This window comes from Mesoplodon mirus, assembly GCF_964341445.2.
Source record: "Mesoplodon mirus genome assembly, chromosome: 4".
Taxonomy (NCBI): Eukaryota; Metazoa; Chordata; class Mammalia; order Artiodactyla; family Ziphiidae; genus Mesoplodon; species Mesoplodon mirus.
Genome location: NC_138979.1, coordinates 176,309,485 through 176,329,966, shown reverse-complemented (window position 1 = coordinate 176,329,966; position 20,482 = coordinate 176,309,485). Strand labels below are relative to the sequence as shown.

Below are 20,482 nucleotides of genomic sequence, written 5' to 3'. Positions count from 1 at the left end.
GTCTAAGATGTTGATAGTAGAAATGGAGAGGAATGGATTGATTTGAGAGATATTTGGGAGGTAGACTCAACAGGGCAATGGATTCAGAGTAATTTCCATTCCTTTACTCTATTGCCTGGCTCTTTGCTTTATAAAACACATCTATGCTTGTTTTCTATGTGCCACATCCAGCCACATCTTATCTTATTATTGCGAGGGAATCTGAGGTTCTCATATTGTGCTTAAGAAGACAGGTACTTGTGGTAGAGAGACTGTTGGGTGAGGAATCATGCAGTGTGGAAATGATAAACAGTAGACTTGGAATTCAAAAGAGAATTTGAGGAATAAGAGGAACTAAGGTTAGATGATGGAAACAGACAAACAACAAGAACCTACTTATAGCACAGCAAACTATATTCAATATCTTGTAATAACCTATGATGGAAAATAAAAGAATCTGAATATATATATATATATATATATATATATATATATATATATAAAACTGAATTACTTTGCTGTACCCCTGAAATTAACACAACATTGTAAATTAACTATACTTCAATTTTTAAAAATGGTTTAAAGAAAGATTCAGTGATGGAACACAAGGGATTCAGAACATTAGCAAGGAATTTGGATTTTGGGGGCACTACCTATGAGATGTTGGATACTGAATCAAAATCCTTTCCACAGTGGGAATTGATTATATACCCACGGATAAAAAAACTGTATCTGCTTGATAATGGGAAGTATAGTCATTCCACAAATGGTGAAGTATTGAGAAGGAACTTCTCTCATTTCATAACAATCTCCACAAAATCCTAAAAGTGATAACTTAATGTCAATAATTCTACTAAATTGCTCAGAAAGAAAACATCATCAACATTTACACAAAGTTTTTGGTAAAGCTATTTGTTAATTCCATGAATATTATTGAGTGACTATTTCACATCAAGTCTTATGCTAAGACCGGGAATATAGTGGTGAATAAGATAGACAAGGTCCTTGCCCGCATGGAGGTGACATTCTAATGAAGAGAGACAGATGATAAACAGGTAAGCAAAAAACAAAATAGTTTTAGATCTAATACATGCTATGAAGAAAGTAAACATGGTGACAGAGGGAGTGAGAAGGATAAGCAAACAGCTGAGAACAAAGAGTGAAGAGCTTTCCAGGCAAAAGAAATTGCAAGTGTAAATGCAGTGAGGCAAGAAAATACGTGGGTGTATTTAATAAACAGGAAGGAGGCTGGTGTGGATGGTGCAGAGTAAGATGGTGTGGTGCAAGGTGAGCGAGGGGGTAGGTAAGTGCCAGATCATATAAGGCATCGTAGGCTGCATGAGGAGCTTACGTGTTATTCTTGGTGCCAGGGGAAGCCGTTGGAGAGTTTTACGTAGGAGAGTGAAATTATTTTTATTTTCGAAAAGATCACTCTGCTGTGAAAAGTATAGGACAGAATGAGAAGTCAAAGTTTCCAGGCCCCTTGGAAAGCTATTGAGGTAATACAGGTGAGAAATGAAGGCAGTTGAAGCAGGTGTGCTTGAGAAAAGACAGGATTTGATGACAGATTGCCTGGTGTGGGTATTAGCAAGAGAGCAATCAAGAACTGTTTAGGTTTTTGGTTTGCAGCTAGGTAGATCATGCTGTCATTTTATGAGATGAGGAATGCAGAGTTAGTCAGGGTAAGTGAGAGTTCCGTATTAGAAATACTAATTTTGAAATGCCTGTTAGGTACCCAAGTGAAGACGTGAAGTTGGCAGTTGCATGGAGGTACTAATGCATAGCACACAAAGTCAGAGCAGGAGCTCTTCATTTGGCAGTTGTTCCTGTATAAACGGATGTCTGTAGAGAAGAAGAGGCCTTGGGCACTCCAGGAAGAGATATTAGGCAGAAGAGGAGGCCCCAGCCAAGAAAAAGAAGATGGAGCAGCCAGTGAGACAGAAGAAAAACCAGGGAAATATGGGATCCTATAAGCCAAGGGAGGTGGGTGTTTTGGAAAGTATGGAGTGGACCACTGTGACCCATGTGGCTGAGAGACTGAATAAAATAAGAACAAAGAAGTGAAGTGACCTTTGGATGTGGCAACATTCCAGGCTGTAGTAACCTGGATTAAAGCAGCTTCATTGGCATGGGGTGAGGGCAGTGGGCTGGGGAAACAGCATGGGTACTGGAATGGGAGCTTAGCATTACAGGCAGTCAAGTTTGATGGTGATTTTCTTTTTGCAGTGTCTTCCCCCCTCAACAGATATTCCTCTCCACCTCAGGAACTCCCTGACTCCTAAGTTTAAGCCCATCCTTCATTGCCCAAACCCCATTCCCTCCTTTAAAAGCTAACTTCTTACCTCTCCTGGAAGACTGGAGCTTGATTACCCCCAAAAGCCATCCTAGACACTTGAGTACAAGAGGCTCATTTACCTCTCCAGTGGTGGGAGAAGTGGGAAGACAGGTTCAGTAATAGCCTGGCTATTGGTCAATGATTTCAGATACAAAGAGGTTAATTTTTTTAAATTATGGTAATAAACTTTATTTTTTAAGAGCAGTTTTAGGATCACAGCAAAACTGATCAGAAAGAAGAGTTCCCATATACCCCCTCTCCACACATACCTCCCTCACTGTTGATGTCCTACACAATAGTATAGGGCACTATACTATAATATAATGTAGGTACGTTTGTTACAATCCATGAACCTGTATTGACACATCATCAGTCACCTGAAGCCCATAGTTTACATTAGGGTTCACTCTTGGTGTTGTACATTCTATGGCTTTTGACAATTATGTAATGACACGTATCCACCTTATACTATTAATATCATATGGAATACTTTCACTGCCCTAAAAGGCCTCTCTGCTCTGCCCATTCATCCATCCATCCCCACTAACCCCTGACATCTATACTGTCTCCATAGTTTTGTCTTTTTCAGAATGTCATATAGTTGGAATCACACAGTGTGTAGCTTTTCAGATTGGCTTCTTTCACTTAGTAATATGCATTTCAGCTTCCTTCATATCTTTTCATGACTTGATAACTCCTTTCTGTTTACCACTGAATGGCATTCCATTGTCTGGGTGTACCACAGTTTTTTTTATCCATTCACCTACTGAAGGACATCTTGGTTGCTTCCAAGTTTGGGCAATTTTGAATAATGGTGCCATAAATATCCTTGTTCAGGTTTTGTGTTTAACTCATTTGAATAGATACAAAGGAATTTGATGGCTGGATCATATGGTAAGTGGCTTTCAAAGTGGCTGTACCATTTTGCATTCCCACCAGCAATAAATGAGAGTTCCTGTTGCCCTACATCCTCACCAATATTTGGTGTTGTCAATATTTTGGACTTTTGCCATTCTAATAAGCGTATAGTGGTATCTCGTTGTTGTTTTAATTTGCATTTCCCGATGATATATGATGCATATAAGCATCTTTTCATATGTTTATTTGCCATCTGCATGTTTTCTTCAGTGAGGTGTCTATTTAGACCTTTTGCCCACTTTTTAACTGGGCTGTGTCTTTTCTTACTGTTGAGTTTTAAGAGTTGTTTGTATTGTAGGGGACTGGCATATGGCAATCCAAAATATACCACTTTGGCATAAAGATTATTTTTAGCCTAAGGCAATTAAGAAGAAGCAGACATATGAAAAAATCCCTTGCCCTCCACCTCTCTACCAAGAAAGGCAGGATGATTCCTAATCACCAGAGACAACTGGAGACTCTTACCAGTTCAGAGACACTGAGAGGAATCTGCATAACAAGCATTACTAAAAACAACCCTTGGGCTTCCCTGGTGGCGCAGTGGTTGAGAGTCCGCCTGCCAATGCAGGGGACATGGGTTCGTGCCCCGGTCTGGGAAGATCCCACATGCCGTGGAGTGGCTGGACCCGTGAGCCATGGCTGCTGAGCCTGTGCATCCGGAGCCTGTGCTCCGCAACGGGAGAGGCCACAACAGTGAGAGGCCCGCGTACCGCAAAAAAAAAAAGAAACAGAAAACAAAAGAAAAAACAAAAAAAACAACCCTTATCTTCCAATAGTTTCTCCCATATATTTACTTTTTCACTGTTTGCCACCCCTAAAAGCCTTAGTCCCTTTTTCTTTATCTTGTCACTTCTCCACAAATGTATTGTTCTTTATTAAGATGCTAGACAAGCTCCAGGTTCTAACCACCCCTTTGAGTTACTCATCACTGAGGTGTCTCCCCTGTGTAAGCATGACACACATTAATAAAGTGTTCATTTTTTATTGTTAATCTGGCTTTCATCAGTTTAATTTCTAGGGTCCCAGGCACAGAACCTAGGAGGGTAGAGGAAATAGAGGTTTTATTCCTCCCCTACAGTTTATTTTGGATAACAGTCCTTTGTCAGATATGTTTTTCACAACTATTTTCTCCCCGTCTATGGCTTGTCTTCTAATTCTCTTGACAGTGTCCTTCACAGAGCAGAAGTTTTTAATTTAATAAAGTATGGCTTGTCAGTTTTTTTCTTTCATGGATTGTGTCCTTAGTGTTGTATCTAAAAAGTCATCGCCATACCCAAGTTCATCTAGGTTTTCTCCTATGTTCTCTTCTAGGAGTTTTAGAGTTTTGCATTTTATGTTTAAGTCTGTAATTTAGTTTGAGTTAAATTGTTTGTGAAGGGTGTAAGGTCTCTGTGTAGATTTATTTTTTGCACATGGATATCTTAGCTTAACGTTTTAAAAATAGATGGTTTTTCTTGATTATAAAGCACATGCTCACTGTAGAAATTTCCTAAAAGACAGGCAAATATAAAGAAGACAACTGAAATCATGACTGTTAACACCTTGATGAATTACTGATTAGTCCTTTTCAACATGCATTTCAACATTCTTCACTATGCTTCTTTCATTTTGACATTATAATGTGACCACTTTCCTTAGGTAATTAAAAACTCTTTGTAAGTAGCATTTTAATAGATGTATTTTGCCTAGGTAGATCAGGTATTATCATTTACTTAATTTTCCTATTGTTGGCATTTTTATTTCTAGCCTTTATCATAATGCTGTGATGAACATCTTTGTATGGAAAGCTTTTCTCCCCCTCCTCCTCTGTGTTTCAAGTTCTTTCCTTAGGATAGAGCCCTATCAGTAGATTTATGGAATCAGAGGGTGAAACAAATAATATTAGCACTCTTAATGTATAATGTCAAATTGCTTTCTAGGAATCTTGTACCAGTTTACAATCCCATTAGTGCCTATCTCCACTAAATTCTTACCACTATTAAACACTGTCTTTTAAAAACCTTTCCTAATTTGATAGGTGAAAAATCATATCCCATTGCTGTAATTGACATTTCATTGATTACTAATGAGGTTGAACAAATGTTACTCAAATATTCATTTGTTAGCCATTTGTGGTAAATTTTATTTATAAATTATATGGTTATGAACTTGCTAATTTAAGCCACTGTTTTACCCAAGTTGCATGATGTTTGTTGGTTTGTTTTTAGGAAAACTGGAACAGCTTACATAAAAAAGATATTGCAACATAACACTCCTGAAGGATTTTTGTCGTCAGTTATTGCAGAAATTATAGACCCTTTTGGAATAGAGGAAGTGCATGAAAGCTCTTGTTTGTCTAGTTCCCTTTCTATTAATCAAGCTGGAAATTTCTCCTATAAGCTTAGTCTTCAATTACAAAGTAAGTGTAGTAATATATCTCTCTGATGGCTGGGGAAAATGAGAAATTATCTTTTGGGAAAAGTGTTCATGCTCTTTTATAGAACAATAGATTTCAAAATTTAGTCCAATTGGTAATCTACAGAAGTCTACATATACTTAGATTCCTGGAGGAATTCTTTATTTCTAATATAATGAAACCTAGCTATCACTTCATTGATATTTCAGCAATAGTAACACCTATCATTTATTTCTATAATATGATGTTATTTTGTCTTTAACAGTGCTCAGAAACAGTGAGAAAAGTCAAGAAGTCCAGACTTTACCCTACATAATGAAATAATTTTGAATCACTGTCATGTAGCATATTTCTATTTCAAAGGATTATATGATAGATACATACCAAAAGTTAATATAGTTTATTATAAGGATTTGGGTTTTACTCTGAGTAAATGGCAAGCCTTTGGAGTGTTTTGAGCAGAAAGTGACATGACTGAACTAGCTGCTCTGTTGAGAACAGACTAGGCATGTGACAGAGAGAGGGCAAGAAGGAAAGCAGAGAAATCAGTTAAGAGGCTATTGCAATAATCAGGTGAGAGATCATATTAAATGTAAGATGTCTGTTACTCACCCAAGTGGAGAAATAAGGTAGATATATAGAAAGACAAGTCTGGAGTTCAGGAAAGGCCTCTGGACTGGAGAAATACATTTGAGCAGTCAGAAGGAGAAGAGAGAGAGAAAGGAGCAGAAAAAATATTTGAACAAATAATGGCTGGAAACTTCTATAACCTGGGGAAAGAAACAGACATCCAGATCCAGGAAGCCTATAGAGTTCCAAATAAGATGAACCCAGGGAGACTCAAGACACATTATAATTAAAGTGTCAAAAGTTAAAGACAAGAGAATCTTAAAAGTGGCAAGAGAAAAATAACTCGTTACCTACAGTAGAACCCCCCCATAAGACTATCGGCAGATTTTTCAACCAAAACTTTGCACATCAGAAGGGAATGACGTGATATAGTCAAAGTGCTGAAAGAAAAAAATTACCAACCAAGTATATCTATCTACCAGCAATGTTTTCATGGAGAATTGAAGGAGAGATTAAGAGTTTTCCAGACAAGCAAAAACCAAACGAGTTCATCATCCTAGACTGGCTTTACATGAAATGTTACAGGAATTTCTTTAAGGTGAAACAAAAGAGGCTAATCAGTAATAGGAAAATGTGTGAAAGTCTAAATTTCGCTGGTAAAGGCAAATATATAGTAAAATTTAGAATAATCTTATGTTGTAATGGTAGTTAATCACTTGCAAAGCTAGTATGAAAGTTAAAGACAAAGATAGTAAAAAAACTAGCTACAATGATCAGTTAATGGATACACAAGATAAAAATATGTGAATTGTGATATCAAAAACATAAATTGGGGGGTAGAAATGTAGAGCCCTAGAATGCATTCAAACTTAAGTTGTTATCAACTTAAAATAGACTATTATAAATATAAGTTGTTTTATGTAAGCCCAGTGGTAACCACAAAGCAAAAACCTATAGTAGATACACAAAACAAACAGGAATCTAAGCCACTACAGATAACCACAGAAAATCATCAAATCACAAAGAAAGAGAGCAAAAGAAGAAAGGAACAGAGAAAGTATAAAACACCTAGGAAACAATTAACAAACTGCCAATAAATACATACCTATCCACCTTAATACATAAGGTGGTATGTATTCGGCCTTAACATGTTAACATATACATTCTTTGGTGCAGATATGTATTTATCCACCAGTAAATACATACCTTCGCCTTCCCTGGTGGTGCAGTGGATAAGACTCTGTGCTTCTGATGCAGGGGGCCCAGGTTCGATCCCTGGTCAGGGAACTAGATCCCACATGCATGCTGCAACTATGAGTTCACATGCCACAAGAAAGGAGCCCCCATGCCACACCTAAGGAGCTGGTGAACCACAACTAAGGAACCCTGGAGCTGCAACTAAGACTCAGTGCAACCAAATAAATAAATATTAAAAAAAAGACAGTCAATAAAAATTGTTGGGGAGGATGTGTAGAAAAGGGAATCCTTGTGCACTGTTGGTGGGAATGTAAACTGGTGCAGTCACTATGGAAGACAACATAAAGTTTCCTCAAAAAAATAAAAATAGAACTACCATATGATCAAGCAATTCCACATCTGAGTATTTATCCACAGAAAATGAGCATGCTAACTTGAAAAGATATATACTCCCCCTTGTTCATTGCAGCATTATTTACAGTAGCCAAGATATAGAAGCAACCTGTGTCCATTGATAGATGAATGGATAAAGAAAATTGGATGTGTTTATATATATATACATATATACAGTAAAATATTATTCAACCATAAAAAAGGAGGAAATCTTGCCATTTGAAACAACATGGATGAATTTTGAGGGCATTATTGTGAGATAAGTCAGACAGAGAAAGATGAATACTGTATGACATCACTTATATGTGAAATCTAAAAACAAGCAAACAACAAATAAATAAACTCAGAATAGATTGGTAGTTGCCAGAGGTGGGATTCGGTGAAGGGATCAAAAGATATAAACTTGTAATTATAAAATAAATAAGTCATAGGAATGTAATGTAAAACATGGTGACTATAGCTAACACTGCATTGTATATTTAAAAGTTGTTAAGAGAGTATATCTTAAAAGTTTTCCTCACAAGAAAAAAGTTGTAACTATGTGTGGTGATGGATGTTAGCTAGATTTCTGTGGTTATTATTTTGCAATATATACAAATATCGAACTGTATTGTACACCTGAAACTAATGTTATATATCAGTTATATCTCAAAAAAAGGGGGGGGATCAAGTGGTCAGCATATATGATAGTTAATGCTATGAGATCAGATGAGATCCCTGGGAAAGCTAGTGTAGGTATAGAAACGAAAAAGTCTGAGGTCCAACAGTTAGTGGTCAGAGAACAGGAAGACCAGATGGTCTGCTAGGAGAAGAACTAAGAGAGAGCGTGTCTCAGAAACCAAGTGAAGAAGGTACTTCAAGAAAGAGGGAATGATGCTGTGCTACATGCTGCCAAGAGGTGAGGTAAGATGAGGAGAGAAAACTGCCCAATGGATCTGTGTCAAGTCATTGGTAACCCTGATAAAAGCTGTTGTTGGGTGGAGTCATGTAGACAAAAGTCTGATTGGGTTAGGTTTATAAACCCCTGAGAGGCAAGGAATTGAAGATAGTGAATAAAGGCAGCCCTTTCAGGGAATTTCACAATGAAGGGGAGGAGAGAAATGATGTGGTAGTTGGAGGGAATGTAGGAAAGGATTTTTGTTGGTTTGTTGAAATGGGAAAAATTAGAGCGTGTGTGCATAATAAAGGGAATTATGAGATTCTCTTCTGACTACTTCACTTATTTTTTCAGAACGAGGTGAGTATCATTGTTGACATGTTTCAAAAACATTTAAAAATGATGACTTCCCTCTCCTTCAAACAGCCATCTTTTGGCTTCCCTCATATCCTCTCTGATGGATTTTCTCCAATCATTTCTTCTTTGTCTCCTTTGTGGAGTTTTTTTTTCCTTCCCATTTTTACATGATGGTGTTCCTTATGGTCCTGCCCTTAAGCCTCTTTTCTTCTAAATCTTCATGCTCTTCTTAAGCAATCAATTATTCATTTATTCAACAAATATTTATTGAGCATCTGCTATGTAATAGGCAGACCTTAAGGCCCTAGGGAAAACACTAGCTACATTATCCTTCTCTTATAAAATCACAATAAAGACTCTGGGTTATTAAGGCTTTTACCAGTTCTATGGTAAATAAATCAGATTTCTTATAATTACTTAGCCCTATGTGGTTTTTTTTTCTGCTGAGAAATTTATAGAACTACTTTCACAGTAAAAACTGTGCTTGGCATATTTGCAATACACTTTCTACAAAATAATTTGAATTATAACCTGGAATCTGGCAAATGTGTCCTCTAGTTAAGACCATAATTTAAAAACTCAACTAGTGTATTCCTCAGTTATGTCCACCAGTATTACTTGGAGAATATTGGCTGTTTTATTTTATACCAAATCATTCCTGTTTTAGCTTCAGGTGTTACTTCCTCATTTCAAGATTCGGATATAGAAAAGACTGTGGTGATTCCCGGTTACAGCAGCTTCCTGATCACAAGGATTTTAGATAATGAGAATGCTTTAGCTATCGCTACCATGCCTGAAACAGTACCCCACAATATGACCTTTCTAAAAGGCTCCTGGTTCTTATACAACTTTGGACAAAGGGATGGACGAACATGGAACATACATTCAAAACCATGTAATTACTGGTTTCAACAACATGATGATTCACTATCCCTCAATGTCCTGAAATACATTGATCTGGGGAAATCTCATACTTTAAAAATTAAAGTCATACCTAATACAAAAGGTAAGTTTATTTTTATTGGGAAGTATCAAATGGAGATGTTATTGCTTTTCTTGAATGTAAAATATACTCTTTGATATTTCCTTTATCTTTGGTTTCTGTAGTAGGTGGCATTCTACCAATAACGATATTAGCTCTAATTATTGAGCACTTATGCAAAGCTCTGTATTAAATGATTTTTTATTCATTTTAAAATTTAATGTTTATAACAACCCTAAAAGGCTAGATTATAATCCTTATTTTATAAGTGAGCTTAAATTACCAGCCCAAATGTACACAGGATTTTAGTTTAGATTTTTGCTGCCCTCTGAAAAGAAAACATTATAATTACCTTGGTGTTGTTATAATCATTTCAAGTATTTATTTTAAGCCAAAAAAAGGCTTTTAAATAGAATTCTATACTTTTCTCCATTTTTCAAGGTGTTTATTTATTACAAAACTAATATAAAACTTACTAAAAATGATGGAGAAATGGCATACTGGAAAGAAATAAAATGAAAAATTTTAGTAAATTACTGAGCTAGAAATTGAGGGAAAAATATGGAAGGAAGGGGAGGGAAAAAAGAAAATCCTGTCACCAGAAATGAAAAAGGAACTCAAAGTCGAAAAAATTAGCTAATATGTGGATCCTGGAAGGTTTTGAGGCTCAAACATAGGCCATATAGGCAGTGGGATGAATTTAATGCCCAAGCATTCGTAGAAGATGTAGACCTTTAGACATTTCTACCTTGTGGTAGGAAGTTGGAAATGAGAACATTCAGTAAAGCTGGAACCATCAAATCATGAAGGGTGAAGAGAGGGTAAGGAAAACGCTACCCAACAACTCAAAGAAAGAGGTAGGGAGATTGTCATCTCTATGGGATTCAAAGAATTTCTTGTAAAAAACCCAAACTCCAAGACTGTGTAACACCTAGACACTACCCACCAAATACAAGAATCCCAAACTGAGACATCATTACAATGCCTGTGTCACAGCATAAGGAAGCCCAAAACCCTCTGTAGGAATACTTTCATAAACAAGGTAACATGGAATTCCACAGAAAAATCAATCTTCATGAACATAAATTGAGGAAAAGAATTTTAAAACCATGTAAGGAAATGACCCAACATAAGAGAAACTCAATAAGCATAGGAAACAAAGTTTTAATCTTGAGTTAATGGAAAAATCAGAAAGACACTATAAAAACAATTGTAAAGTATAAAATATGTAAAACTCTTAAGAAGATAAAAGAAAGCATATGAACCATAATGAAAGGACAAAACACTATTTAAAAAAAACAAGCTTATTTCAAAAACATAACCAAGTGCAATTTATAAAAATGAAAATTATAGACTTTGAAAAAAATTGGAGACATGTATTTCTATTTCCGTCAGTATTATGGACTAAATATTCTGAAAAAACTTCTTTCTGAAACCCTTAGAATTCTTTCTCTTTGATTATATGACCAATTGTCCATATTTCCTTCAAGTAATTTTAGGGTTTTAATTTTTATGGCCTTAACTTTCCATCTAATTATTTAATTTATCTACACTTTGTTTTGGTGTATTACAGGTGGTTAGGTAGTTGTTCCAACATCACTTATTGAATAATGTATTTTTTCTTCACTGATTTTTAAAAACAATGCAATTTACCTATTATTTTAACCATTTCTGGGTTTTAAAAATTCTGTTCCTTTGTTATTTCTCTGTATTCCAGCACAAATCCCAAATGTTCTAACTATTTTAGCTTTAATTGTATTTAACAACTAATTTGTTATATTTTAAACTTGTTCAGTTTGAAGAAACAAATAATAATCAGCAAATCAACTCAGTTGCCTCTTTGAAGAAAAACCTAGTCCATGCTATTCAAGATGTCGTACCTGGATCAGCTTCATTGGCATCACTTGGGTGCTTGTTAGAAATGCACAGTCTTTGCTGGTTGCAAACAAATTTTAGGGTTTTCTTTTGTATTTCTGCAAAAAATGCCAATGGAATTTTGATAGGAATTACAATCAATCTGTAGATTGCTTTAGGTGGTATGGACATTTTAATAATATTAATTCTTCCAATTCATGAACATGAGATGTCTTTCAGCTTATTTGTGTCATCTTCAGTTTCTTTCACTGGTGTCATAGTTTTCAGTGTACATGTTTTTCACCTCCTTGATTAAATTTATTCCTAATATTTTGTTCTTTTTGATGGTGCTATAAATGGAGTCGTTTTCTTAATTTCTCTTTCAGCTAGTTCATTGCTAGTGTATAGAAACACAACTGATTTTTGTGCATTGATTTTTTATCCTGCAACTTTGCTGAACCTTTTTATTCTAACAGTGTTTTGGTAGAGCCTTTAGGGTTTTCTAAATATAATATTCTGTCATCTGCAAACAGACACAATTTTACTTCTTCCTTTCTGATTTGGTTGCCTTTTTTCTTTATTAATTGCTCTGGGTAAGTCTTCCAGTACTGTGTTGAATAGAAGTGGTGAGGGGGAACATCCTTGTCTTGTTCTTCATCTTAGAGGAAAAGCTTTAAGCTTGAGTATGATAAGTATGAGTATGATGTTAGCTATGGACTTGTCACATATGGTCCATATTGTGTTGAAGTACATTCCTTCTAAACCTAATTTGTTGAGAGTTTTATTCATGACTGGATGTTGAATTTTGTCAAATGCTTTTTCTATATCTGTTGAGATAATAATTTTTATCTTTCATTCTGTTAATGTAGTGTATTCACATTAAAGACCCTGAGTAGCCAAAGCAATGTTGACAAAGAACATAGCTGGAGGAACCACACTTCTTAATTTCAAACTCTATTACAAAGCTATATTAACCAAAACATTATGGTAATGGCATAAAAACAGACACATAAACCAATGGAACAGAATAGAGATCACAGAAATAAACCCATGCATACACAGTCAACTAAGTTTTGACAAGGGAGCCAATGGGGAAAGAATAGTCTCTTCGATAAATGGTGCTGGGAAAACTGGACAGCCATGTGCAAAAGAATAAAACTGGACCCCTATCTTACACCACTCACAAAAATTAATTCAAAATGGGTTAAAGACTTAAATGTAAGACTTGAAACCATAAAAATCCTAGAAAAAAAAAACATGAAGGAAAAGCCCCCTTGACATTGGTCTTGGCAATGATTTTTTTTAGATGTGACACCACAAGCAAAGGAAATAAAAGCAAAAGTAAACAAATGGGACTATATCAAACTAAAAAACTTTTGCACAGCAAAGGAAACAAAAAACAATATGAAAAGGAATTTTCAATAAGTGGTGCTGGGAAAACTGGACAGCAGTTTCATTCATAAAAGAATGAAATTAGAACACTCCCTAACACCATACACAAAAATAAACTCAAAATGGATTAAAGACCTAAATGTAAGGCCAGACACTATCAAACTCTTAGAGGAAAACATAGGCAGAACACTCTGTGACATAAATCACAGCAAGATCCTTTTTGACCCACCTCCTAGAGAAATGGAAATAAAAACAAAAATAAACAAATGGGACCTAACGAAACTTAAAAGCTTTTGCACAGCAAAGGAAACCATAAACAAGACGAAAAGACAACCCTTAGAATGGAAGAAAACATTTGCAAATGAAGCAAATGACAAAGGATTAATCTCCAAAATTTATAAGCAGCTCATGCACCTCAATATCAAAAAAAAAAAAAACCCAATCCAAAAATGGGCAGAAGACCTAAACATCCATTTCTCCAAAGAAGATATACAGATTGACAACAAATACATAAAAGAATGCTCAACATCATTAATCATTAGAGAAATGCAAATCAAAACTACAATGCGATAGCATCTCACATCAGTCAGAATGGCCATCATCAAAAAATCTACAAACAATGCTGGAGAGGGTGTGGAGAAAAGGGAACCCTCATACACTGTTGGTGGGAATGTAAATTGATATAGCCACTATGGAGAACAGTATGGAGGTTCCTTAAAAAACTAAAAATAGAATTACCATACAACCCAGCAATCCCACTACTAGGCATATACCCTGAGAAAACCATATCCAAATAGAGTCACGTACCACAATGTTCATTGCAGCTCTATTTACAATAGCCAGGACATGGAAGCAAACTAAGCGTCCATCGACAGATGAATGGATAAAGGAGACGTGGCACATACATACAATGGAATATTACTCAGCCATACAAAGAAACGAAATTGAGTTATTTGTAGTGAGGTGGTTGGACCTAGAGTCTGTCATACAAAGTGAAGTAAGTCAGGAAGGGAAAAACAAATACCGTATGCTAACACATATATATGGAATCTAAAAAAAAAGAAAAAAAAGTCATGAAGAACCTAGGGGCAAGACGGGAATAAAGACACAGACCTACTAGAGAATGGACTTCAGGACACAGGGAGGGGGAAGGGTAAGCTGGGACAAAGTGAGAGAGTGGTAGTATATATATGGACATATAAACACTACCAAATGTAAAATAGATAGCTAGTGGGAAGCAGTCGCATAGCACAGGGAGATCAGCTCGGTGTTTTGTGACCACCTAGAGGGGTGGGATAGGGAGGGTGGGAGGGAGGGAGATGCAAGAGGGAAGAGATATGGGATATATGTATATGTATAACTGATTCACTTTGTTATAAAGCAGAAATTAACACACCATTGTAAAGTAATTATACTCCAATAAAAACGTTAAAAAAAAAAGAAAAGGCAACATATAGAGTGGGAGAAAATATTTGCACACCATATATCTGATAAGGGGTTAGTATCTATAATATAAAAGGAACTCATACAGCTGAATAGCAAACAAATAATTCAATTAAAAATGTGTAAAGGACCTGAATAGACATTTTTCCAAAGATATGCAAATGGCCAACAGGTATATGGAAAGGTGTTCAATATCACTAATCATCAGGGAAATGCAACTCAAAACTATAATGAGATATTACCTCACACCTGTTAGAATGGCTGTTATCAAAAACACAAGAGATAGTTCTGGTGAGGATGTGGAGTAAAGGGAACCCTTGTGCACTCTTGGTAGGAATATAAATTTGTTCAGTCACTATGAAAAATAGTGTGGAAATTTCCCAAAAAAGTTAAAAATAGAGCTACCATATGATCTAGCAATCCCACTTCTGGGTATATATCGAAAGGAAACAAAATCAGTATCTTGAAGAGGTATCTGTACTCCCACTTTCATTGCAGCATTACTTACAATAGCCCAGGTATGGAAACAATGTAATTCATCAACAGATGAATGGATAAAGAAATGTGGTATATATGCACAAAGAAATATTATACAGCCATAAAAAAGAAGGATGAACAACATGGATGAACCTGGAAGACATTATGCTGAGTGAAATAAGCCAGAGAAAGACAAGTAGTGTGTGATCTCACTCATATTTGGGATCTTAAAAAAAAAATGTCTAACTCATAGAAATAGAGTGCCAGTTGCCAGGGGCTGGAGGATGGAGAAAATGGGCAGATGTTGGTCAAAGAGTACAAACTTCCAGTTATAAAATAAATGTCTTGGGGATATAATACATAGCACGATAACTATAGTTAATAATACTGTAATGTATAGTTGAAATTTGCTAAGAGAGTAGATCTTAAATGTTCCCACCACACACACACACACACACACACACACAATGTGAGGTGGTGGCTGTATTAATTAACCTAATTGTGGTAATCATTTCACAATGTATAAGTACAACAAATCTCCACATTATACACTTTAAAAATATACAGTTTTATTTGTCAGTATACCTCAATAAAGGTATGAAGGGAACAGGATGTGGAATCTCAGCCCCCGCCTCAGAACTGTTAAGTCAGAATTGGCATTCTAACAAAATCCCCAGTTATAGTTTAGGAAGCACTGGCCAGATCACTTTGGTTTAAGGGAAACTGCTAGAGCTGAGACTTGAGGCAACTTATTTACTATTCAGCTCTGATTTACTAATTAGTAAAGATGGCAATTAGATTACATGGTCCTTCAAATCTCTCTTTCCATTAAATTTCTCAGTATGGAGAGGTTGCAAACAGGGGCCTTGAAGGCAGGAAATGGCCTAATGACATATTGTGTTAAATGCCTAGGGTTTTTCTCTTGGCAGCAACTGATTGACAGCCCTTTAAATTGAGCGTGTATTCTCAGTTTCTCTACTGAGTTAGTCAACTCAGTGTGACCAAGACTATCCAAGTGACTGCCTTCGAGAATCTGGCTGAGGAATGAGGGGTGAAGGGAAGCAACATTTCTGTGAAAAAAATTAGGAGAAAATATTTGCAAAGTTAAGTTTTTCTAAGAACTATTAAAGTTAACTCTGTATAAATAGATTCTGTAGATGTTCTAGAATTCTGATCAGCCAGTCATTATGAAATTGCTTAAAATTTTCATGATTTCATGTTCACTCTTGGCTTTGTTTCCAAAGGTGTTCAAACACTTGAAATCCCACTGCTGAAAGTAGTCGTTGGAAACCCAAATTTGTTGGAAGTTAAAGTTGAAGGCTATTTTGATGACGCTGATAGTTACCTAATGGAAATTTCTGCAGCCAGCAAAACTTTACGTCAAGTAAGTTTTTCTTTAATTATTAAAAAAAATCTATGGATTATAGAAAATTTAGAATATAAGCTAAGAAAAAGAAGGAAAAATTATGCATAATCCTATGTATCAAGGATGACTAAACACTTTTAACATTTTGGGAATTATGAAAAGGCTGTATGTGATAGAGATTAAAAAAGTGAGCTCTGGAAAAGACTAGCTGAGTTAGTTTTCACTGCTGGTACCGTTTTTGTGAGCTTAGGAAAGTTACTTTACTCTAAGTTTCCTCATCTATAAAATGGAAGTGATACTAATAATACCTACTTCATATGATTGTTTTGAGAATTAAATGTGATAATTCAGGTAGGCCATCTAAAACAATGTCTGGCACATAGAAAATGCTCAATCACTATGGATTTACAGTATTTTCCTTTTTCCCCCCTAAAACTGGGAGAACATTGTATATACAGTTTTAAAAATATGCTCCTTCCACTTAATTATATAGTTTAATCCTCTTGTGCCAATAAATATTTTCCTGCAAATTCTACAATCTGTTTATCATGAAAATTTTCAGATATAGACAAAAGAAGAATTTCCATATACCTATTTCTCAAATTAAACAATAGTCAAGGTTTTGATACTTCTGTTTTATCATCTCTATTTAATTTTTTTTTTGGTTTATATTCTGACATACTTTTAAATGAATAGCAGACATCATGTCATTTCACTCCTATATGCTTCCATACATATCTCCAAAAAATATCTGTATTATCTCTTACATAACAAAAATGCCATTATCATCCCTGAAATTTTTTAAACGAATTTTTTTTTGGTATCCTATAAAACCCAGTCCATAATCAAATTCCCTCAATTTTCTCAAAAAAAAATGTTTAGGGTTGGTTTGTTTGAATTTGGATGCAAACAAAAGTCACACAATATGTGGTTATTTATTAATCTCTCAAGTTTCTTTTAGTTTAAGGTAGGTATGACTCCATTTTCTTCCCCTGCCATTGAATTGTAGCAATTGAGTCAGTTATGTTGTAGAATCTCCAGTATTCTAGATTTTTCTGTTTACTTCCTTATTTCTTATTGAACTTGTGCCATCCCCCCACCCCAAATTTCCTTTAATATTAGAACCCTGCTTACATTCTGGTTCAATGTGTTTTAGCAAAAATTCATTAAAAATAGATTATTTTTAATGGCTTACAGAGAACAGATGGGGGCAAAACTACTGGAGTCCACTATATCAGTAAAATTATTAGTATTTCTACATTTTTAATTTCAAGAAGTACTTAAAAATTTCAAACAGAATTTATCAAATTTTGTTGAATGTTAAATATCATGCAAGGTTCAGATATGGTTTTTGTACATAAATTTCTACTAAAACCATATCTTTGTGAAATATAGTGATTGCTAAGTGAGTATCTTCTTTTCAAAATGTATACCAATGGAAGTTATTTTACTCATATTATCCAAACAAATGTCACTGCTCATCAATGAATGAGGGAAGCCTTGCCATTCTAAGTTGGATTTACATCCAACTACATCCAATAATAGTGTTTATTTAATAATAAACACTTGATCCTTGCTCATTTCCAAATGTCACCCACAGGCAATTAGATTGGAATGTATTTCTTCCTGGAAAAGAATATGTCTTCTGTTATGATCAAACTTATGATTCTATTTCTGTTTTCTATTACCATTCTTTTTCTATTTCTTTTCATTTTCATTTTCTGTATTCTTTACTTGGGTACTGTGCTAGTTTGCCAGGGCTGCCATAACAAAATACTATGGACTGAGTGGCTTAAACAACAGAAATTTATTTTCTCACAGTTCCAGAGGCTAGAAACCAAGATCAAGGCATTGGCAGGGTTGGTTTCTTCTAAGGCCTCTCTCCTTGGTCTGCAGATGGCTGTCTTCTCCCTATGTCTTCACATGGTCTTCCCTCTGTGTGTGTCTGTTTTCAAATTTCCTGTTGTTATATGACACTCATCATATGGGATTAGAGCCTACCTGAATGATCTCATCTTAACTTAATTGCCTCTTTAAAGGCCTTATCTCCAAATACAATCACATTCTGAGATACTGGAGGTTAGGACTTCATCATATGGAATAGATACAGTTCAGCCAATAACAGTTACTTTTAATAACCTTCATTTATTTGGATATTTCCAGGGTTCAACTTCACTGGCGTTTATTGTCTGGGGAGCATCGACTGAGTGTCTTGTTACAACATTCGTGCCAACGTTGAAAAGCAGCTGTAGTTATCTCAAGTCTATGCATCACATTCCTAGTGAAATTATCCCATTGAAAGACTGGATCAGTGGAGTTCACATGGACAGTCAGGGTTTTAATATGATCAAAGTTTTGCCAGTAAGAAACCTAAGCAGATTGTTTGAAGGGTACCAGTGATAGATTACTTTTGTATGATCAGCTGGCCATTTGGTCTTAGCATTTCTTTCCTGAAATGCTCAAAACACCCCAGTTATTTTTCAATCCTCATGTCATTTTGAGGATATGATGACTAAAATGTGAAAATTTTCTGAAATAATGATTTTTCTTGGGAACTTAGTCTTATCATTATTAATATCACATTTTATGCTATATTATGGTGGCATAATCTTGGGCTTTAACAATATATACAGTTATTTGCCCTTAAGTTGACTCATTCTCATCCTGAGCTGATATATCTTACAGGTCCCATTTCAATGTAATAACAATTTTAATTTTTGCCTTGTCAGACTATGTGACTCTTTTTAAAATATCTTTGTTAACTTATTACTTATAATTTTCTTTGTGACAAAACAATAACCAAACTTGAAGAATTATTTACTAAATATGTCACTAAGCCTCTTTATAAGGTGTTTAAGCTTTATTTCATTGACTTTATGACAGCTACTTTAGGTTCTAAAACTTTTTTCACTTATTTACAAGGTCCAATTACCATGGGTTGAGGGAGTGCTGGGGAAAGAGAAATTTACTTAAATACCAGGAGCTGAAAGTGAAATATTTGTTTTGAATGCTTTTCTGGAAAATCAAGATTTTTAAATGAAAGACTTAGTAAATAATAATGAACTTTACACTAACTTTGTTTAATCATTTTCAGATAAACTACAAGCCTCCCTCTAATATGGGAATAGCTATTCCACTTACAGATAATTTTTATCATGCAGATCCTAGTAAACCCATACCGAGAAATCTATTTCACAAGTCAAAGGTAAATATTTTTTCTGCAGATATACTAGTATTCATTTGAATTCAAGAAATCATTCAGTAAAATTACAGCTGGACAGACCTATCTGTGGAGATTAAATGAGAAGGTGCATTAAGCATAATCTGCTCTGATAACATCACTACTTCTTCTCCTCCTCCCCTTCCCTCTCCCACTCCCCCTCCAGCTCCTCCCCCTCCCCTTCCCTCTCCTCCTCCCTCATTACTACGACTACGACTACGACTACGACTACGACTACTACTGCTATCCCTGTTCCTCCTACTACTACTATAGCCTTTCCTTCTCTTACTGCTACTCCTGGATACAGTTTTGGAACCAAGAAGTCTAAATGGACTCTTTCCCCTTGACCTCTCCCTAGCTCCCATTTGAATTTCAAAGAGCATAGGTAGAGTGAGAACATCGTTTTTTAAATGAAAGGGGCCTCAGACCCATCTCACAGCTCTGTGAAAGGAATGATGTCCAAAAGGAGAGAAGAGTGTTTGCTCCAACATAGACTCATTTGAACTCCTGCTGAGGATCCGCCTAGAAAATAACCAAACCCCAGCAGCACTCTGCCTCTCTGGAGTCAGGGTGAGCAAGGTAGAACAGAGAGAAACCACTAGGCTCAAAAGAAGAATACATCAGGACTTCCCTGGTGGTCCAGTGGGTAAGACTCCAAGCTCCCAATTCCGGGGGTCTGGGTTTGATCCCTGATCAGGGGAACTAGGTCCTGCATGCAGGCCGCAGC

General features: G+C 35.7%; 1 protein-coding gene across 1 annotated transcript in view; it reads left to right on the top strand.

Annotated features, from left to right (window-relative positions):
* CATSPERB (cation channel sperm associated auxiliary subunit beta) overlaps positions 1-20,482 on the top strand; it is a 129,106-nt gene that overhangs the window by 90,850 nt on the left and 17,774 nt on the right. The window contains exons 18-22 of the mRNA XM_082618973.1: positions 5,440-5,630; positions 9,689-10,027; positions 16,414-16,553; positions 18,699-18,896; positions 19,630-19,740. Of these exons, the coding sequence (XP_082475099.1) occupies positions 5,440-5,630; positions 9,689-10,027; positions 16,414-16,553; positions 18,699-18,896; positions 19,630-19,740 (979 nt within the window). The remainder of the gene's footprint in view (positions 1-5,439; positions 5,631-9,688; positions 10,028-16,413; positions 16,554-18,698; positions 18,897-19,629; positions 19,741-20,482) is intronic.